Source organism: Panthera uncia (assembly GCF_023721935.1).
Source record: "Panthera uncia isolate 11264 chromosome B3 unlocalized genomic scaffold, Puncia_PCG_1.0 HiC_scaffold_2, whole genome shotgun sequence".
Classification (NCBI taxonomy): Eukaryota; Metazoa; Chordata; class Mammalia; order Carnivora; family Felidae; genus Panthera; species Panthera uncia.
This window is the reverse complement of record NW_026057583.1, coordinates 2,055,094-2,077,479: the sequence shown is the minus strand read 5'-3', so window position 1 is coordinate 2,077,479 and position 22,386 is coordinate 2,055,094. Positions and strand designations below refer to the sequence as shown.

Below are 22,386 nucleotides of genomic sequence, written 5' to 3'. Positions count from 1 at the left end.
ACTTAGCCACAGCGTTTTCCCATTAGAAACCCGCTCATATCATCTTGCTTCCGACCCCTGATCTCACAGCAGAGAAAACCCCTGGACAGACTTTTTGAATTTCAGGCCTCCCGGCTCCCACCTCCAGGGACTCACCCGCAAGTGTAGACTTTCTTCACGGTGTCGTGGTTGTTGCGGATGTGTTTGCGCAGGCTGTTGGGGGTGTGGAAGGACTGCTCACACTGCCGACACGGGTACCGCTTCAACGTCTACGGGAGAGGACGGGACGCAAAGCATCAGAACCGTAAGACGGTTCTGGGTATATCTTTCTACTCGGGTGACGCAGGCAGAAAGGGGGTGCCCCAAAGACCTCGGGATCTGTGGTACCCACCCTGCCCCAAGCACCGGGAACCCTAAGGGGTCAGCCACACAAGGGGGCTCTGAGCCCAGACGTCCAGAGAGTCCTGGCACTGCACCGTGACGACGTGACGACACTGACCCGACCGTGGCTCTTCTTCATGTGGGACACGTAGTTCTCCCGATCAGGAACCCACTCCTGACACTCCTGGCAGGTCCAGCCAGTGTTCCTCAGCCGGGGCCTGGCCTCGGTCCTGCGATGGGCCTCGGACCTGCCCCAGCGGCCAGAGGGCAGGGAGCTGCCCCGAGCGGCCACGCTGGCGGCCGGGGGCTCGGTGGGAACTCGAGAGCCAGGCCGGCTCGAGGCCGTGTCCGACGAAGACTGGAGGCTGGACAGCTCGTCCACGTTTCGGGGAACACCGTGGGTGCTCTGGGGATGGGGAGAGCGATTACTGACTGGGCGAGGGGAAAGGTGCACAGAATCAGACGCCCCGGCCTGAGGCGCGCGTCCTCCTCCCCAGCCTCCTTCCCTAGGGCACCCCACCTTGACGTGCTGCATCAACTCCGGCTTCTGCAGGAACAGCAGTGGGCACTCAGGGCACTTGAAGACGCCCACCTGCGTCTTGCTGGCATTCTGATAAAAATGCTGCTGAATGTGTCTCTTCTTGTTGAAGACCATTTCACAGGAGCACTTATAAATGAGCCTGACGAGACAAGCCCCGGGGCGTGAGGTGGCCAGGCTCTTGTGGGCACAACCTCCACCCCCACTCTGCTCTCTCTGAAACGGGGTCCACTCCGGGGAAACACTACTCTGAGCCGATGTGGATGCTCCCCCGCCTCAGGATGTCTTCAGTGACCTCCAGGCACCCCTTCCGCCAGCCCCGGCTCCCTGGTCCGTCCCGGAACCTCCCCCCCACCGTAGCACCTAGGCCACTGAGCTCCACCCCACGGGCCTGCTGACCCTGGAGCTGCACTCACTGGGAGGGTCTGTGGGGCTGGGTGGGGTGCTGAGAGGCGCTGTGGTCCGCGGTGCTGCTGGCAGTCTTGAAGGCCATGGGGCAGAATGCACATTTGTGGAAAACCTGGCAGTGTCGCTCCTGGATGTGGCTTTTCAGCAAGGCCAAGGTCAGGTGGACGACCCCGCAGTGGATACACCTGGATGACAGGAGGGGGCGGGGGTGTCAGACCCAGAAGCAGCGCTGGTAAGGGAGGGATGGAGAGCAGGGACAGAGCCATCTCCGGGACTCTCTGTGTCCCCCTCCCTTGGGCACTGTCTTCCATCCTCCACACCTACGTCCTGAGAGCCTGCCTGCTGCCATCTGGCACAGTGCGGTCACCCAGGACACCCAAGCCCAAGGCTGTGCCTGGTAGAGAAGGGGGGAGAAACCTGCCCCTCCCCTCACCGGCCAGAGGCTATGCTTCTGCAAACCAAACGTCTGAGCCCAGCTGAGAGAAGCTGGCGGGAACGGAGAGGGAGAGGAATGGTTCCAAAAGGACATAAACAGCATCCTTTGAAGTGTGACACGACGGCAGGGGTCCAAGGGAAACCGGGAGGAGGCTACAGGAAGCCTGTGCCTTCCCACAGGCTGGTACCCAACGTGCAGGGACGGCCACTTAATAAAAAGTGCAGCTAGAAATGCGGCACTCAGCACGGCAACAAGCACATTCAAACACACAGCCCTCAAAGCCCAGGACGGAACCCTCCAGAGCCTGTCCGGGGAGCTTCAGGGACGGCGGGAACGCTCTACGCTGTACTGGCCACATGGCAAGCGGATCTAAATAAAATAAAATAAAATAAGACACAGTGGCCAGTCACGCTGGCCACACGTCAAGGGCTCCGCAGCCAGATGTCGCTGGTACCATTCTGCGCTGTGGGGCTCATGACTGTCACAGTGTCTCCTTGGTGGCACAGTGGATAACTTTTTACTTCTTCTCCCAGGTTGTATTTCCTGAGCTTTGTTGGGTGAATATATCACTTGTATAATGTATGAACAGTCTTAGGCCATTTTTTCTGAAACGGGGGCATTCTGAAACTTTCAACTTCAAAACCTCTCTCTATAAACACCGCCTCTTCTTTTCGCAGGATCACAGGGCCATGTGACCTCCATGCCATCCTGCTCCATTCCAGTCCCTGGACACACACCCAGGTCTCCCCTCCATGAGAAAACATCTTCCCTGCTCCTAGCCACTCCTCTCAAGATAACTTCTCTCTTCCTTTCGTTGCAGTATTTCCTGACCCCATAACCCTGACATCCCTGTAAGCACTAGAAGAGAAGCTATTGCTTTCCTGAAAAGAAGGACATGGGGGCGCCTGGGTGGCTCAGTCGGTTGGGCGTCCGACTTCGGCTCAGGTCATGATCTCGCGGTCCGTGAGTTCGAGCCCCGCGTCGGGCTCTGGGCTGACGGCTCAGAGCCTGGAGCCTGCTTCCGATTCTGTGTCTCCCTCTCTCTCTGCCCCTCCCCCGTTCATGCTCTGTCTCTGTCTCAAAAATAAATAAAACGTTAAAAAAAAAAAATTTTAAAAGAAAAAAAGGACATGGCTTCACTTAAAAATTCTTTGGCTCCCAAATATAACCCGTCAGTCCAGTACGTTAGCCCATTTTCACAGTCCACATAAATCAACACAGAATCCTTTTGTGTGCGTTTAGAGGGGTGGGCAGGAGATGGGACCACCTTTGCGAGCTTAATCAGTTACGAGAAGCAACCCAAAGAACCAGAAAGCTGTTGGCAGTGATCTCCGAGGTGCACTCACTAGTAAATCTGTACATTCTTTAAATTAAGTGTTTCTAATGCAAACTACTGAATTATATTTTCTTTTCTCTCCTGCTAAACAAAATAGTGACCAACTTCTAGCACACAGAAGTACTTCCATACCATAAGGCATCGTAAGGAGGAAAAAAGTCCACACATTTCCAAATTCATCCAAAGTGGCCGAGTATACCTGACATGTGGAAAGAATCTTAAGTGACCATATTTGTGCAGTTTGACCAAACTTCAGCAGGAGGAATATACTCTTCAAAAATGCAATGGAAAATCCATTCTATTTACCTTATAGACATTCTTCAAAGAAACCTCAATGAAAGTAAAAACATGAAGGTTTAAAGGGACATACATCAGCTTCAGTGAAAGACTGAATCAAGTAGGGTTTACAAATTGATGAAAAAGCACTCAGAAGACAAATCTGACCCCACAACACAGCTCTTCACCAATTTTTTAAGAGAACATAGATAATTATGGAATCATATGTTGCGAAATATGTAAAATTTTTCTAAAATTTTTTTTAAATTTTAAATTTTTTTTAAATTTTATATTTAAATTTTTTTTAATTTTTTAAATTTTAAATTTTAAATTGTTTTTTAATTTTTCTAAATTTTTTTCTAAAAACAAAGAGTAGTAAAATACTTAATTGTCCTAATAACCACAAATAAGAAAATGACATATCATTAAGAACAATCTAAATTTGCTCCTTTATGACATCATTGGTCGCTCTCCAAATTTTCAACAAAGAGCAGAATAATTTATATAATTCTAAAATATGTATATAATGTATATACCCCTTTTACATAAAATACATACACACAAAACACATACAAAATGTACAGGACTTTGACAATGTCTTCAAGAAAAAGCAAAAATAATACAAAACAAAGTAATATTGCAAAACCCAATGAAATGGAACATAGGTACATTTTCAGAATTTACTAAAAAATATAATACCCACATGATGGGAGAAAATATTTGCAAATCATGTATCTGACAAGGGACTTTTACCCAGAGTATACAAAGAACTCTTATAACTCAACAGTAAGACAATTAATAATCCAATTTAAAAATGTGAAAAACGACATTTCTCCAAAGAAGATACACAAATACCAAACAGAAAAGATGCTCAACACCACGAGCCATTAGGAAAATGCAAATCAAAACCATAATGAGACACCACTTTATACCCACAGGGATGGCTATCAGAAGTCAGACCATAACAAATGCCGGTGAGGATGCAGAGAAACCAAACATCTACCCTGCTGGCAGGAAGATAAAAATGGTGCAACCATTTTTTAAAACAGTCCGGCAGCTCCTCAAAAAGTTAAACGTAGAGTTAGCAGTTGACCCAGGTATTCTAGTCCTAGGTATATACCCAAAAGAACTGAAAACATATGTCCACACAATAACTTACAAGGGAATGTTCATCAGCGGCATTATTCGGAACAGCCAAAAAGGTGGAAACCCAAGTACCCATCAACTGGTAAACGGATGAACAAACTGTGGTGTATATACATATACAATGGAACACCATTCAGCCACAAAAAAAGAATGAAATGCTGATATATTACAATATGCATGAATCTTGGCTAAGACTACATATTATATGATTCCATTTCTATGAAATGTCCCAAAGAAGCAAATATAGGAGGCAGAAAATAAATTAGTGTTAGGGGTGGGGGAATGGAAGGGTTATGAATGTAGAGTTTCTTTTTGGATGATAAAAATGTTCTAAAATCTGTGGTGGTGACTATACAGCTCTGTAAATATACTAAAAACCATTGAGTTGTACCCTTTAAAATGGGTGAATTGTATGGTGTGTGAATTATGTCTAAATAAAGCTAATACAAAAAATATGTGTGAATAGTTGAAGATCTTAAGTGCCACGAATACTATGTTAGCATACACATCTTCTGAGTTCAACCACGGATCACCGAAGATTTTACTGTCAAAACCGTCAGTAAGCCATCTGGCTGAATCGCATTACATTTGTGTCTGACATTCCTTACAAGAAGGCTTGATAAACTGAATTGCTTTTGAGACACTATGTTTCCTTTTAGTCTTACAGAAGAAAGTAAAACAAAACATTGAATTAAGAGACAAAAAAAAAAAAGCCATGAATCCATCTATGCTATTAGAAATGCCTTGGATTTAAGATTCAAGGACAAAAACCCAAGCATTGCTTGCATTTTTATTGGGCTGGATTTGATCTTGGAGCAAGCAGCACACGCTGAAGTCAAAGTTGGAAAGGTGTTTTCAAACGTTACACCACACTGTAAAAACACACATTCAGGTGTTTAGTTTAACAATGTGGCCCGGGGGGCGCGTGCCTGGCTGGCTCATTGGGTGGAGCACACAACTCTTGATCTTGGGGTCGCGAGTTCGAGCCCCACGTTGGGAGCAGAGATTACTTATAAGAACAAAAATGGGCTGGGAGCTGCCGAGCACTGCTCCTCTGCAGCATGGTGGTGAGGGCCGTGTGACCCCCTGCTCTGTCCTGCTCCTCCGGCACAGCAGCTTCTCCACCTCCCTAACGTGCACGAGAAACTAGTCCACATTTCAACATGCTTCCACCAAGACAGAAGCCTGGGAGTCGCCACTCGCCCCTCCCCACTCTCAGCCCGGTCTACCAGCTCCCATCAAGCTCTAATGCTTTACTCCCTAAAGCCTTCCTGGACCCACCTTCTCTCTGTCCCCACAGCCAGAGTGCTCGGTGCTTCATCTGGACTATCACACTCGCCTCTCAGCCAGCCTCCGGGCTCTCCCCTCTCAAGCACACACGTCAGCTCCCCAGAGCGATCTTCCTGAAGCACAGGCCTGCAGGGACCACCGCCCTGCTACAAATCTGTCTGTAGCCCCTCACTGTCCCCTGGAGAAAGTCTAAACGTCTGCCAAGGAATACAAGGTCTTGCTAATGCCTTAGTCTCTTTTCTCTCCCCCTCCCCCGCCCAGTTCATCTCCACCCCCGCTCTACAGAAATGCCCTCTACAGGGCGCATGGTCCCTGTAACCTTCTCTGTGCTGGATAACACACGGAGACACTCTCCCCTTTTCTTTGGCCTGAAAACCTCCTAATATCTCCACTCTGAGGCTGTCCTGACCGCTCCTCTCCTGGGGCACTTCCCGTTCTGAGTTATAGTCACCTGGGCAGCTTTGTGACCCATCAGACAGAAGCCCCTGGGTCCTGAGTGTCTGGCATGCTAGTAAAGGCAATAATAAGTACTCAGAAAGAAAGTTACTAGATTAACTAAATCAGTATTTTTTTTACTACCAAAGAGAAGAAAACCTTGCTAAATTGGTGCCGAACTAACTTTGATGTGAAAGTTATTAAGTAAACACATCAGAAGATGTAGAAACTCTCAAATGCAATAAATCAGTAAAGGGGGCCCAACTGAGCTGATGTAGAAGTTACAGACCGATGAGTCTGGGAGGGAGTATTCTTCCCCATTTTGATCTTTTTCCTGAAAATGACTTCTTGCCTACATTTATTTGACACATGGCGGGGGGGGGGGGGGGGGTTTCAGTTTAAAATAGAGTTTTCTTGGTTTTACTTTGAGACTGATCACCTTTTCCATCGTCAGGTTTTGCTGGTTTCTAACAAACTGACAAAAACTAGTCAACATAAAGACACCAGAGCTCTTTGGGTTTGGTCTTGCAGTTCCATTTGGTAATGGAAATTGAGAACATCTGAAGTACGACAATTAGGAAATGTATTATCATGATGGTACTGTAAATTTAATATGCCAAACACAGAAGCTTTATCAGCAAATCAACTTTATATACTTTTAAAAAGCAAACGAGGGGCGCGCCTGGGTGGTTCAGTCAGTTGGGCGTCCAACTTCCGCTCAGGTCATGATCTCGCGGTTCATGAGTTCGAGCCCCGTGTTGGGCTCTGTGCTGACAGCCCGGAGCCCGGAGCCTGCTTCGGATTCTGGGTCTCCCTCTCTCTCTGCCCCTCCCCTGCTCACTCTCTCTCTCTCTCTCTCTCTCTCTCCCTCAAAAAATAAATAAACATTAAAAAATAAAAGTCAAACTAATCTCCCCAAAACTTCTCCTTTAAAGCTACATTTTAATGTTTAATTTTAGCTCTTTATTCTTGTCCCCCTTTCTCTTCTTGTTCTCTACCACATGAAAATGCCTGTCTCTATACCAATCAACATCACTGTCTGATGAGGTGGGATCCCAGGCCCCTGAAGACCGAAGGTCATGCTGGAGCACGCTCTGGCCCAGGAGCAGGACCAGCGCGGGGCAGCACCCACCTGTAGCCCACCTTGCGGGCGTAGTGCAAGCAGTTCTCCTTCACGTGGGTCTGGAAGTAGGCCGAGCGACAGAGGGCCCCGCACTCCGGGCAGCAGTAGGGGGACTTGTGGGCGTGGATCCGCTGGTGGGCACAGAAGCTGCACTGGTTGGGCAGCAGCATCTGGCACACCTGGCAGGTCTAAGAGAAAACACCAAGAAAGCCGTTCACGCAGGTGCCGCAGGCTCACGGCTCTCCAAGCACCGCGGTCTGGCTCCCCTGCAGCGTGGGTCAGAACAGCCCCCTCCTCCCGCCGGGCTCTCCTCCCACCCTCCTAGGACACTCGGGGCCCCTGGGCCTCGTGACAGGTGTCGACCTGACGCCCAAGCAAGCTTCGCCTCTCACCTTATTCGTCAGAGACAGGGCTGACGCTACATTCCCACAGACCAGTCCCGCTTCTAGGACTGCGAGTGTTTCTTCCCTCAGGCTGAGCAGAAGACCAGCTTTTCCCCTCCAGAGGCCAAAGGCGCTTCCCGAAGCCTCAGACCCCACTACGCTCCCAGAACCGCCAGGGCCTCCGCCCTCGCTCAGCAGAGGCAGTTCCTGCGTGACACCGCTAGCCCGTTCAGGGACTTCCAGAGCAGACCTGATTGGCTCTCGGAAGCCCCCGGGCCAGGCGGCCGAGTGGCCTTGCCAGCGCCCACTCCCTCGGCCGGGTTTGCCCGCGCAGGGGTGTCCTGAGCCGCAGCCGACCACACACACCTGCAGGAAAGGGCAGGACGGGCAACGGCTCCTTCGCTCCCAGACTCGGGAGAGAACCTGGGGGGAGAAAAGTCCTGCGGCCGCCCCCTGACGCCCTCGTGGGCACAGCCCCTCTAGTGGGCACAGCCCGGGGGAAGCAGCAGACTGAGCTGGCGCCCGAGGCAGGGGCCCTTCTGGGTCGGAAGGAAAGCGCCGCACTCGCTCCTCGCTGCGGGGGCCACTGACCTGGGCCCAGAGTTGTTCAGAGGGCCAGGTCGTTGGGGAAGACAGGAAAACCAAAATCCAGAACGTGGAGCCTCTACAGGACATACCACCCAGCTTTTTCAACAAACAGATTGCAAGGGAAAAACAGAGAGAGAAAGGGAAGTTACAGATTAAAAGAAGTTTAAGAGAAATTTTCAAATCGCAACGTAGAGCACTTATTTGGATCCTGATTCAAGCAAGCCAACTATAAAAGAAATGAGACAATCAGAGATACTTGAACACTAACTTGGTGATAATATTGGGAAGTTTGACATTTAATATTAAAGTTTGATAAGAAGAAGAAATTATCATTGTGATTAATTTTGAGATGTGATGATATCATGTCTGTGGTTTTGGGGGAGGAACCTCATGTTTTATAGATACATACTGAACTATTATAGATATGGTGATGCTGGGATTTGTTTAAAAATAATCCGGGGGGGGGGGGTTAGAAAATACATAAAACAAGATGGACCAGGAGTTGATAATTGTTAATACAGGGTTCGTTATGCCATTCTGTCCACTTTTATATGTGTTTGGGACATTCCATAATAAAAAGGCTTTAAAAAAAATTTTAAAGTATTATTTTAGATGTAGAACAGTAATGAAGCTGCACCCTTCTGTGTAAGAGACGGAGGAAGATGACCTCACACACACACACACACACACAGGCACACGCATGCACACGCACAGACATACTGATACGTATTTGTAAAACAGAGCCATGGAAAGATAAACTGAAAGTGAACAGAAATGGTTACATATGGGGCAGGAGGGAACAGAGTGAAAGGGACAGAGACAGACGCAAGACTTCAGGGTGGACTCTGTCATACGGTTTTTAAGTTTGGAATCACAAAAATGTTTTAGTTTTAAAATAATAAAAAATTAAACTAAGTAAACAAAAGCATTCCCTAAAAATTGAAAATCAGAAACTAAATAATCTAACAATGTATCAAGCTGGTGACATCACCACATAGAAAAAAATAACTGTTCCCAGTGTGACCTTTAAAACACAGCATTGGGGCGCTTGGGTGGCTCAGTGGGGTAAGCATCCAACTTCGGCTCAGGCCGTGATCGCACAGTTCGTGAGTTTGAGCCCCGCGTCAGGCTCTGCACTGATAGCTCGGAGCCCGGAGCCCACTTCAGATTCTGTGTCTCCCGCTCTCTCTGCCCCTCCCCCGCTCTCTCTGCCGCTCCCCCCCCCCCTCAAAAACAAACATCAAAAAAAATTTTAAACACGGCATATTGACTTATACATCTTAATGTGATCTAAGAGCAAAAAGAACTGGAAACACATCTTCAATTTTATTCAGTTGTTCTAACATTAGAAGTAATATTGGTATTGATATTTTGAACTTTATGTGTATGTATGTGTGGTAGGAAAATCTTAGGAACCAAGATTTTCCGTATAAAATCAGTTACGTAAAAACTCTGATTTGGGGCACCTGGCCAGCTCAGTCGGTAGAGCACACGACTCAATCTCGGGGTCATGACTTCGAGTCCCACGTGGAGTGTAGAGACTACTTAAAGAAATAAAACTTTAAAAATACATGCATACTGACAACCATACAATAAAAAAAAACATATACTTCTTAGCTCAGGCCACAGCAAAAGCCTAGTAGCAGATGTACCCAGCGAGCACCTCTGGCGTCCAGAAGGGGACTCCTAAGCACCATTCCTCACTTCAAGATCCCTGGTTCCTCAGAAGGACGGCCGACTCCTAGTTCAGCACAAGAAACGCGCCCAGTACATCTTTTGGGGGCTGAAAGTAAGGAAGCTTCTCAGGCTTTACGAGTTCACGTCCCGAGGGTGCAGGAACCAGCCTGACGGGGCCCCACGACCAAAGACGTGGAAAAGTGACTGACCCCAACATACCAAACACGTGAAAACCACTGCTTCCATGACAACGGCAGAGGAGGCCACCTCACACCCACTAGGATGCCTCCCATCAAAGGCAAACAGACGCACAAACAAAACAGAAAAAGGTGTTGGGGAGGATGTGGAGAAACTGGAACCCTCATGCTCTGTTGGCGGGAATGTGAAATGATGCAGCCGCCATGGAAAATGGCATTGGGGGGGAGGGGGCGGGGATCCGTAAAAATTCTGAAAGAGAGTTTGCCCCTGGTCTAGCCATTCTACTTCTTTTTTTTTTTTTAATTTTTATTTTTAATGTTTATTTATTTTTGAGAGACAGAGAGAGACAGAGAATGAGTGAGGGAGGGGGAGAGAGAGAGGGAGACAAAGAATCTGAAGCAGGCTCCAGACTGGAGCTGTCAGCATAGAGCCTGATGTGGGGCTTGAACTCATGAGCTGTGAGATCACGACCTGAGCCGAGGTCGGACGTCCAACTGACTGAGCCACCCAGGTGCCCCCTAGCCATTCTACTTCTGTGTACACACCCAAAAGAACTGAAAGCAAGATCCCCGAAAGATGTGTGTGCACCATGTTCACGGCCGCGTTCTTGCCGATAGCCAAGAGGTGGAAGCGGCCCGAGCGGCCGTCAGGGGATGAACGGAGAGACAGAGGTGGTCTAAACACACAGTGGAGGGCCAGGCAGCCTCAAAAAGGAAGGAAACGCGGTCACGTGCTACAATACAGCCGAGCCTTGAGGACACCATGCTAAGCGCAGTAAGTCAGTTGGGTAACTGAAAAAACCAGTCCTGTGTGATTCCATTTGTACGAGGAACAGAGTAGCCGAATTCATAGAAACAGAGAGTAGAAGGGTGGTTGCGAGGGGCAGGTGGGAGGGGGGAAGGGGGAGTTGTTTCGTGGGTATAGAGTTTCAGTTTTGCAAGATGAAAAGAGTTCTGGAAATTGCACAACGGTGTGAATGTACTTAATGCTACCGAACTGCACACTTAAAGAGAAGGGTGAAGACGGTAAACTCTAGGCTATGTGTATTTTACCACAATTTTTTAAAATAACAGAAAATCGTGGGGCGCCTGGGTGGCTCAGCAGGCTGAGCATCTGACTTCAGCTCAAGTCATCATCTCACGGTTTGTGAGTTTGAGCCCCGTGTGGGGCTCTGTGCTGACAGCTCAGAGCCCAGAGCCTGCTTCACCTTCTGTGTCTCCCCCCACCTCTCTCCCTCTCTCTCTCTGCCCCTCCCCCGATCACACTCTGTCTCTCCCCCTCTCTCTCAAAAATAAACAAACATTAAAAAAATAAAAAACAGAAAATCTTAACACACTACTTGAGATTGTTTGGGCATCCACTCACTACTGCAAATACTGTTAACTAAGGGAAACAAATTAAGTATATATCCCATTTTCCAACATAAACTATATTTCAAGGTAACCAAATAGCCCTCATCAAAGAGGAAAAGATACTTTATACAGAACTCCAGCTAACAATTGAGAAAGAAATAATAAAATTACAAAACACCCTTATGCAACTCCTAATAAAATGACTGACTCCAGGAGCAATTATTAATGGATACTAAAATAATTACACGAAGTGTAGGGAACGTTACAATGAAGGCATCAGAACATCGCCACCTGGACTCACTGGTCATACTGAGCATCGTCAAAACAGAGGCAGGCAAGGACTCTGTGCCTCCCTGAAGTCAAGAAACACAAAAGGCACGGTAGTCCCCCTCCTCAAAACTGCCAATTTCTAGTCTACCCCATAAGATATGGCATATTGAAGAACAAATTAATTGTATGAGGAAGCACCAGTCAAAGCCAGAATTGTCCTGGAAAATTGCCAGGGCCCAGGGACCTGTTTCTTCAGGAAATCAGGGACATGAAAAGTAAGTGGGGGAGGGGGTCTGGTGGGGTGGAGTGGGAAACAGTGCTGTTCTAGAGTGAGAAATGTAAAAGACATAAACGAATGTTAACACGTGGGTCCACGTTTGGATCCCCATTCAAAACAAGCCCAACTATAAAAAGATAGTTTTCGATACAAAAGGAAAATTCGCGTATGGACTTGTATTAGACAACATGAAAGAATTGTTATTCATTTTGTTAGAGGTGACAATGATACTATAGCTGCATAAAAGCTTAAGACCAAGAAAAAATAGTCTCTCTGTGCTGACATCCTGCCCAACAAGGCCACATGGAACACCAGAAGCCCTCTGGCCCCGCAGAGGCCGGCACACCCAGGGAGAGCTCGCAAGGCCCTCCTGCTGCTCCTGCACCAGTGAAGCCCGTCTCCCCCCTCCCGCACGTGGCCTGAAGCCTGGCTACTGTCTCAGGAGACTCAAGTCCCCCAGCCAACAAGGCTAGGTTTGGATCCCAGACCTCCAACCTTACCCTCTGCCTAAGACTCGGAGACCACACTTAACGGCGGGACTCCTCGTGAGGGATTTGAGCTGGGCTGAGAGAAGCCCGACGGCCTTCCTGGCTACCCTCTCCCTTCTTGTCCGGGGGACCTCTGGTCCAGCTCCCACCAGAGGAGAGCGACACACAGAAGAAGCAGGATGGGAAGGGTGTCAGCCAGGGATCCTATACCCTGACGTCTTCCTGCACGGATTTTAGAAGGCGGGTGAAAAACAGTGTGGAAAAACACCAAGCGTCAGAACTCTGCGGAAAATGGTTCTGATCACATGACCTAGAAGAAGAGGTCCTGGCCCGAGTCAGCCATGTGGGGACAGCCAGAAGACCAAAGCCCCCGGGGAAAGGGGCCGGGGTCGCCACACTCCATCGGACTCACCAGAAGCAGAATGCAAACTGAGGGGAAAAGGCAGAGAGGAGAGACAACAGCCACCCCACCAGCACCTCGCTGGCCCCGCCCCGGGGGCTGCAGAAGGTCGACAGGCCACCAAACTCCACCACTCCTCTCCTCCCACCACTGAGCTGAGCGCACTTTGCACTTTCCAGCACCTTTGTTCCCCGTACTCGGAACACCCCGGCCCCTCCCCCTCCTCCAGACTCTTCTCCAGGGTCCAACTCAATCCTCCTGTCATTCCCCACGGCCCCCGCCCTCTGCCTGGCGCCTCCTCGAGTCAGTCCCTCTCAGGCACTCTGTGCGACCTCCTCTACAAGCCTGTCAGCCCCAACCTCGGTCTGCCTCTGCCTCACATTGTAGCAGGGGTGAGCCCTGCCCCCGCTGAGCTGCGGGAAGCCCTGGAGGAGGGGTGTGACTCCCTCCCCACCCCCCACAGCATCCCTGTGCTCCGCGGGGGACGGGGCGCACGGGGCGCACAGGGAACACCTGTGGAGAGCTCGTGGGCCACCAAACAGGTGTGCAGCCCCTGCTGGACTAAAGTAGAAAGAGCTGCTTTGCTCTCCTCCCAGGCCTCTGTGGCCCTGGCTTAGGGAGGCTGGGTGAGGGGCTGGGCTTGGCTAGGTCGTGAAGGGAGTCACCTGGAGGAGGAAGGAGAGAGCCTTCTGGAGGCACGTCTGGAGGCCTGCTTTCACAGGGCCTCGTGAACACAGACAGCCACCGACACAGCCCAGACAAACACCACTCTCGTCAAGAGCTGGAACACGCACGTACGCGTGGCTGCTCTCCTGGGGTGGGAGGACACAGAAGGGAGAGGCCCCAGAAGCTTCTGCCACGGCCTGCGTTCCGGGCCACTCTCCTTCCTCAGCCCGACCCTGGGGAACAGCTCAGGGGTGACGCGGTTCCGAGAGCACGGGCCGTGGTACCGGGCGGCGAGGCCCCCACGCGTCCCCAAGCTCTCTGGGCCCGTGAGAACACTGTGTGGACCCCTCCCAGGGACCTGGGGGCCGCCAGCAGAGACCCACCCAGCGGAGGGGGGGCTGAGTGGCCACAGATACAGCGGGCAAACCTTCAGAGTCTCCCCGGGGGGGTGGGGGGGGACCCTTCCCCCAATAAACACCAAGCACTATGCATTCAGGAGGGTCACTAACCATCAGGCCAGACGTCCTCTTCTAAGACTCCTAAGATGCCACCAGTGCCCCCGCATCAATGAGCTTTCCTCCATGCCCAATCATGGAGCTCGTGTAAACCAGGGGCCGACGGCCAGCGCAGGAAGGGTCTGCTTACCAGCCCCTCGGTCTCCTCCGTCGTTCTCTGGAAATGCGCAGCCATGGCCATGTAGTCGCGTATCTGCCTGTGACACTCGAGACACTTGATCCCGTGCCGGATGAGCCTCACGGGGTCCGGGTAGAGCGGCAGAGCCGGAAGGGCCGGGCCGGCACCGCCCGGAGCCGGGCCGTGTTTGGGGGAAGCGGGGGCGGCGGGGGCGGCGGCGGCGGGGGCGGCCGGGGCCGGGGAGTTCGCGGGGGCGGCCGCGAACATCTGGTCCACAGAGATGGGCTTCACGAGCAGCTGCGAGCACTGCATGACGAGCCCCTTGCTCTTGTGGTCGCGGGCGTGCCGGAGCAGGCTGCACTTGTTGAAGAAGAGAAGCGTCTGGGAGCACAGCGTGCACAGCACCTCGATGTGGACGCTCCGCCGGCCGTAGTGCTGGCTCAGGCTCTTCTCTAAGGCAAACGCGTCCCCACACTCCAGGCAGCAGTACCCGCTGGCCGGCACGTGGATCCTGCTGTCCGCGGGCGGGCTGAGATTGGGCGCGTAGAGGGGCACGGGGTTGGAGCTGTGGAGGACCTTGTTGAAGACCTCCACGGCCAGCGGGGCGGCCTTCTTCACCTGGTGGACCAGGGGCACGGACATCTGGGTGAGCTGCGGCTGGCTCCGCCGCTGCGCGGAGGACTTGGCCGTGACCGACGCGGCGACGCTGTGGGGGACCAGGTTCAGGTTGGCCAGGTGCACGGCCTTGGGCAGGAGGCTGGCGGGGGCCGGCGCGGACGCCTGAGGCACCGCGCTCTGCTGCTGCTTCCTGCCCGTCTGCGGGCCGGGGGCAGCCCCCTTTGGGGCCCGAGCCCCGGAGCTGCAGCAGGAAGACGAAGATTCGCTGGCCTTCGGCGCGCTCTCGTCCCCCTTCTTGTCACCCTGGGGGCTCCCGGCGTTTGCGCCCGCCTCCGGAGAGCGCTCCACCGCCGGCAAGGCCGTGACCTCATCCTCTGGCACCTCGCTCGGGGCCTCGGCAACGGCACTCCCTAGAGGGGACCCAACGGGGGACTTACTGGGATCGTCAGGGTCCGGCAGGATCCTCGTGACGGTCCGTTTGATTTCCCCCGATGACGTCTTAATGGTTTTGATCCTGACTTTGGGAATTGCTGGTGGGGAGCTGGCAGCCACCGAAGGGGAGCCTTTGCTGCTGCTGTCACTGCAGATGCTCCGAGGGCTGTCCGAGGGCTTGATACTCTTTCTAGTGGCCTCCAGGGGGCTCCGGGGACTCTTTGGTGACTTGGGCATTTTGGGGCTGCCTTTGGAGCCCTCTTTAGCGGGCCCTGAGGGTTCCTTTGTGTGGCCAGGCTGATCCTCCTTGGTGACACTGGCCACTCTTTTGGCCTGCAGGGCCACCAAGGCTGCGACACAAGAGGACAGCTTGGAATGAGCTGGCTTCAGACGCTGCCTAGGGGGGACTGACGAGCAGGTGCCAAGCTCCAGGGCAAGCCCCTTAGGCTCTCCAATACTGTTGCTGGGGTGGCTGTTGAATTCCAAAGCTTCCCCAAAGAATCGACTGGCATCCAGCTCCTTGTGAGGCTCCCCCACCTTCTGCCCACCTCGCTCGTGTTCCTGCTGACTCCCCAAGGGCAGAGGTTCTGGCTTGGGCTCTTTCTTACAAAAGTGATCAAACATATGCAGCTCTGGGACCGGAAACTTTGCCAGAGCCTCCAGGACTGGGCCCCCCACAGGCCCACACCCAGGAGGGGGTGGAAAATAACCGTCAGAGTGCTTGGGCTTCATTCCAAACCCATTATCTTTGATGGCATCCTCAGGTTCTGGGCTGGAGATTGGACTGAACTGGTTAAAGGTCGGTAACGGCTCTGACTTGGAAGGTTCTAGCTTGCCGGGGAAACTCCTGGCACTGTCACCATTCATGAAAGTTGAATCAAATTTCCCACAGTTGTGACCCAGGTTGTGGGGATCTGGAGGCAGGTCTGAGCCCCGGAATCCATTGTGGAGGAGGCTGGGAGCGATGTGGTCCTTCTCCGCTTCGAACGACTCCTGGCGGCTGGTGTTCTTGACGATGACACTCACGGCCGGCACATCTGAGGCTGATCCTGAGTGAGACAAGGACACGCTCTCATCCATACACATGCCTGCGGGTTTGAGGGGACTCTCATTGTCCTCACTGGGGGTCTGGATGGCCTCCTTGGCATCAAGGCTGGTGGGATCTGGGATGTCAAAGGCAGCCAGAAGGTCATCAAAATCTGGAGTTTTCATATCCCCCATGGCTGGATGCTGGCAGGGGCTACAACAGAAGCAGAACAGGATCAGTGATCCCCGGGGTCCCCCTGGACTCTGTTCGGCATCATCTTCATCACACGCCCATCACACTAACACACATGCACACAGCCGGGGTGCACACACGTGAACCCCACGGCTGAGTTTTACCCCAACAGGTTTCCAAAATGCTGGGGACATTGGGGGACGAATGGAAAGAGAAGTTTACATGCAGTGACAAGGCCACCTGGCCGGCCCTAAACATCAATACCTGGAAATTCCTAACTGGTTGCATAGCCAAAAGGAGAAAACGCTCGTATCGCGCCCCCTCAATTTCTCAGGGACTAGCGTGACTCCCTAAGCACATGCGCTAGTAAAAACCCAATCACCGAGACCTAAAAACAAACTAAAAGAACAATCGAGAAAACAAGGTATGGCTCCGCACCTCCTTTCTTTAGAAATCTTCCGATTCATATATGAGACTTGGCGAGGACTTCTGCTAATTTGCCTCCTACTATTTAATCATGAATTTTGTATAGCTTTGTGTTTTTTGTTGCACGAATTCAGTCAAATCTAAGATGATTTGCTACTGCCAGGATGTATGCGGTCTCATAAATAAACTAAACTCCAGCAAATTGTATCACCTCTCAGGCCCTTTTTTCTCTAGTTAGTGTCTGCTTGCCGTAATTTTCACCTAAAACTGTTATTGGCTGGTAGGTGGACCACTAAATGTGAGGTGCAGGATGACTCTCAAAACGGCAACCACATGGTCCTCAGATGGGCTGGAGAACAGTCTTGGGGAAGCCCCAAATTTCATTTTAACTTAATACTCAAAGACAAGATCCACCTGTCTCCTTCATGCTCTGGAGAAGGAAAACTATGGCCCTGCTGTGACAGGAAACCCAGGGCCCTAGGAAAGAGGCCCTCTGTCAGGACATCACTGTGACACTCACACTCAGATGAAACAGAAGCTAGCTGGTTCCCACCTGCTGGAAAGAGGAAGAAAAACCCCACCATCTCCCTTGTTCAGCCCACAACTCCCGCGTCTGCTTCGGCATCCCAGAGCCTCGCTTGCCTGCACATTTCTTACACGTTTATACTGAAAACCTGTCTGGATGAAGAAAGACATGACTCTTAGCAAGCAGGAGAGTAGCTGCACAGAACCAGTTACGTGACAAATCCTCGGGTCCAGGGACCCCAAGGCCCATGTTCTTACCCTAACAACAAAAATTCCCAAAAACTGTATGCGGAAATATGCAGTATGATTAAAACAACACAAAAGGGACAAACACGCACAAAAGAATCTAAATGTGAGAACAGAGGATGATTAAATCATCGATAGACTATTATGGCAGCCAATAAAAATCCTAATTATGAAATTCATATAGCAACATGGAAAACTAGTGATAGTGTTGGAGCCCCTGTCTGGCTCAGTCAGTGGAGAGTGCAACTCTTGATCTCAGAGTTGTGAGTTCAAGCCCCATGGTGGGTGTAGAGATTACTTAAAAAGAAAAAATCTTTAAAAAAATTACTTGGGGCACCTGGGTGGCTCAGTCAGTTCTAAGTGTCCAGCTCTTGATTTTGGCTCAGGTCATGATCTCGCAGTTCATGAGTTCAAGCCCCACAACGGGCTCTGCGCTCACAGCAAGGAGCCTGCTTGGGATTCTCTCCCTCCCCCTCTCTCTGCCTCTCTCCCTCCCTCCCTCCCCCAACTCTCTCTCAAAATAGATAAATATACTTTTAAAAAATTACTTACAGTGTTGTTAAAAAATTAATAGAAAATGCTATTAATACAAAGTTAAAGTTAAGTTAAAAACTTAATACAAAAATGCCGCTAGACTATAGCCATGTAAAACTAAGTATGCAGTTGAGCCAAGATTAAAAGAAAGAGAAAAATAATTTGTAGGGTGGTGGGATTACTGGCGGGTTATTTTTTCAAAACTCTTTTTTGTGCTGATAGATTGCATTTATAATTTTAAAAGTGGGATATAAACAGGGCAGCGGGTGACAGGGGAGGGGGGGGAATACTTAGAACCATGAGGGAGCAGGTGGCATAGCACAGGTGTATCTGTTACCACCTCCTGGGACCCACAGTTTCGCAGCTTTGGTCTCTTGCCCCTCCCCCAACCCCCAACAAAACATATCTGCCTACTTGAGAGTTCTTACAGAAAATGAAAAATACCTTCTGCTCTGGGAATATATCTAATTACGGTAGATAATAATAAAGTGAAATACCAATTATCGACACTAAATATGGGCTGGCGGAATATCTTTCAAATGTGATGTGAAGTTCCTGGACACAAATGACTGTCTCCTGGAAATAGGAGCCCATAAGCAAGGGGAACAGACTGGGTACTGTGCAAAGCACTGGCACCCCAATACCAAGTCCCCCACTATGCAGGCTGGTGCTAACTGTAAGGAAACACCTCTGTGATGTCCGTGTGCGTTTATTTCCTTCCCCCTCCCACCCCCACCCCCACTTTGTGCAGTCTAGAGGGGAAAAAAAAAGAGATGGAAGGAGAAGGGCAGAATAGACCGGTCTTTTTACGGAGCTGAGACCAGCACACGAGGGAGGAGAGGAAGTGGTTGGTGGTGTGTGTGAGGATAACGTGAGGTCACAGGAGCTTAAAGCAGAGAGAGATTACATCAGAAGAAAGCCAGGTCCTCCACATCGGGGAATCTCAGAGACGGGCTGAGATCGGTCAGGGGGAAGGTGAGGTAACTTTTGCAGGGAAATGGGGTGGCTGCTCGACAGCAGAAGCAGGAAAAACCTTTATAACCTTTGGACCTTAAATACCAAAGCTGACACTTTTAAAAGCCAAAGATCAAGTCCTGTTTTCTATTTACTTGTAGTAGGGAAACCAAAACCAGCAGCAATCAGTAACGGTGAATAAGGGGCTAACGGCGTACCTGTTTCCATTTCTCTAAATCTTGCTCTAAAGTAAGCATCACATTGCTTATAAGTAGAATATAGAAACTAATCAAAATGTAACCTATCATAAAAGCAAAGGAAGAAAAAGACTACCAACAAAAAGTTCTACTCGCCAAAAACCTGCCAGCACAAGGTTCAAAGACAAACAACAAACCAGCAGGAATATGTGCAACACAACAGTTACCATCATTAATGTCTTTACTACAGAAAAGGCTCTTACGAAGCAGTAAGTAAGAGATAAGCAGCCCACTTAGAAAATGAGCAAAGGTGGCGAGCACATAATGAAGAAAAACACAAGTGGACAGCTATTCCATAAAAAAAAGCTGCTACTTCCCAAGAAATTAGAGGAATACAAATTAAAATAATGAGAAGCCATTTTGGCTTACCAAATTGACCCAAGTTTTAAAAAATAATAATTTCCAATATTGGCAGAGATGTAGCAAAAGAGGCATTTTAAAGGAAGTATAAATTGATACAATTTGTCTTAGCTGCAAGTTAGCGATGCCTACATAAGGCTCAATAGTTCCACTCCCAGGGGCGCCTGGGTGGCTCAGATGAGTGTCCGACTTCGGCTCAGGTCATGATCTCACGGTTCGTGAGTTCGAGCCCCAGGTCAGGCTCTGTGCTGACAGCTCAGAGCCTGGAGCCTGCTTCCGATTCTGTGTCTCCCTCTCTCTGCCCCTCCCCCGCTCATGCGCGCTCTCTCTCTCTCTCTCTCTCTCTCTGTCAAAAATAAATAAATATTTTTAAAAATAAAAAAAAACAGTTCTACTCCCAGAAATGTGATATTTGCATGTTGCAAAGATAATCATTGCAGAATTTTTTATAACAAAAGTATTTCATGACAAAAAATGAGACACAACCAAAGTTCCAACAATAGAAAGCTGGTTCAATAAATTACAGTATATTAACACAATTAAATACTAGACATCACGATAAGACAATATTTATGTCTATGAGAAATGCTCCTGATACAACGTGGAGGCAGGGGAGGACGCTGTAGTGTATACATGGTACAATCTCTACTTAAAACAAAAAATTTTAACGTACGGTTTTTATGAAAAGGGCTAGAGAAACACTCTAAAATCTTAAAAGTATCTCAATAGATGATGAGATTCTTTTCTTTCGTTTATCTGCATTTTCAAATTATTTATTCAAACTATTTCATGTTGTACTGCTTATGTAGTTTCATTAAATTACATTTTTTAATATAAAAAAGAAGAAAAGGGACACCTGGGTGGCTCAGTAGGCTGACCGCCCAACTCTTGACTTCGTCTCAGGTCATGATCCCAGGGTCGTGGGACTGAGCCCCGTGTGGGCCTCTGCGCTGAGTGTGGGGCCTGTTTGAGATTCCATCTCCCTCCCTCTCCCCACTCACACGTGCACTCTAAGCAAAAATAAAAAAATAGGGGCGCCTGGGTGGCTCAGTCAGTTGAACGTCTGACTTCGGCTCAGGTCATGATCTCGCAGTTTGTGAGTTCGAGCCCCATGTTGGGCTCTGTGCTGACAGCTCAGAGCCTGGAGCCTGCTTTAGGTTCTGTGTCCCCCTCTCTCTCTTCCCCTCCCTCGCTCATGCTCTGTCTCCCCCTGTCTCAAAAATAAGTAAACATTAAAAAAAAAATTTAAAGGAAAGATAAAAAATAAAGAAAGCAGAAATTAGGGAGGCCAAAACACTTGAGAAGCTTCTTACAGAGGACTCCAAAAATCACTAATATAAAATTCTCGAAGCACATCTGGCATGACTCAGCAGGGGACTGCCAGCTAGAAAACTGGTGAAACAACTTAATTAAAATAGAAAGTGTGGTCAAGACGTAAAGCATCGGCGTGCCGGCGTCTGCAGCCCATCTCGGGCTGGGAAGCGCAAACCTCAGACCTGCTCTGCCAGGGGACAGCCTTTGGGACCAGAGCCTGGTTATGGCCTCTGCCCCGTGTCCACCAACACCAGCCCAGACACCTGGCGCGGCCCAGAGAGCACCGGCTGGGCTCACCGCGCAGCATCTGGACGGGCTAACGCCAGGCGTGGTGAGCCTGCCGGTTCTCTGTGGCCTAGGCTAACCGTGCGACATTATGTGCAATCCCGTGCGGGTAAAGAGCAAGTCCAGGACTGTCAGACTGACGCCATATCCTCTATAAAGAAGTTTCTCCTCAGGAAAGTAAATATAAATCCCCATTTTTTTTTTTATTATAGGGTCTACTACTTGACCAAGAAATTTTATCAAACACTTAAGTAAATATGTCAGTGGATGAGAGGGGGAACACCTTAACCCTGGAAGGGCCTCAGGAGGCCTGATCAGCCTATTAGAATTCTTTGAGGGGATATAAACAATATGATTATGGCAGAACTAGTAGGCAGAACCCCTATAGACTTTAAACGCCATATTTCACCAAAAACAATTTTAAAAACCGAATGCCATAGAACTTGGGTGAATGAATGTTGTATGCGTGTGTGCTGTGTTTGTGATTGTCATTTATGAGGAACCATGAACAGTGGAGTTTCTAACCCACTGACCAGTTCAAGACAAGCTTAATGCTTTCATAAATTACCTAGAATGGTAGATCCCAACCCACAGGTAGTCCCAATGACCGTCATATCCACATAGGTAGTCCCAATGACCGTCATATCCACATAGGTAGTCCCAATGACCACCCATTAAAAACACCACCACAGAGCACCTGGGTGGCTCAGTCTGTTAAGCATCCAACTTCAGCTCAAATCATGATCTTGTGGTTCATGGGTTTGAGCCTCACGTTAAGCTCTGTGCTGACAGCTCAGAGCCTGGAGTCTGCTTCAGATTCCATGCCTCCCTCCCTCTCTGCCCTCCCCCACTCACACTCTGTCTCTCTCTTTCTCAAAAATAAACATAAAAAATAAAATAAAATAAAATAAAATAAAATAAAATAAAATAAAATAA

The 22,386-nt window shown here is 49.7% G+C and overlaps 1 protein-coding gene across 5 annotated transcripts in view; it reads right to left on the bottom strand.

Annotated features, from left to right (window-relative positions):
- Nucleotides 1-22,386, bottom strand: part of ZNF592 (zinc finger protein 592) — a 51,411-nt gene that overhangs the window by 14,767 nt on the left and 14,258 nt on the right. For all 5 annotated transcript variants that reach the window (XM_049614197.1, XM_049614198.1, XM_049614199.1 and 2 more), the window contains 6 exons: nucleotides 14,293-16,570; nucleotides 7,358-7,536; nucleotides 1,315-1,491; nucleotides 881-1,040; nucleotides 479-766; nucleotides 136-248 (listed from right to left, as the gene is read on the bottom strand). In XM_049614197.1, coding sequence (XP_049470154.1) covers nucleotides 136-248; nucleotides 479-766; nucleotides 881-1,040; nucleotides 1,315-1,491; nucleotides 7,358-7,536; nucleotides 14,293-16,551 — 3,176 coding nt within the window. In that variant the 5' untranslated portion in view covers nucleotides 16,552-16,570. The remainder of the gene's footprint in view (nucleotides 1-135; nucleotides 249-478; nucleotides 767-880; nucleotides 1,041-1,314; nucleotides 1,492-7,357; nucleotides 7,537-14,292; nucleotides 16,571-22,386) is intronic.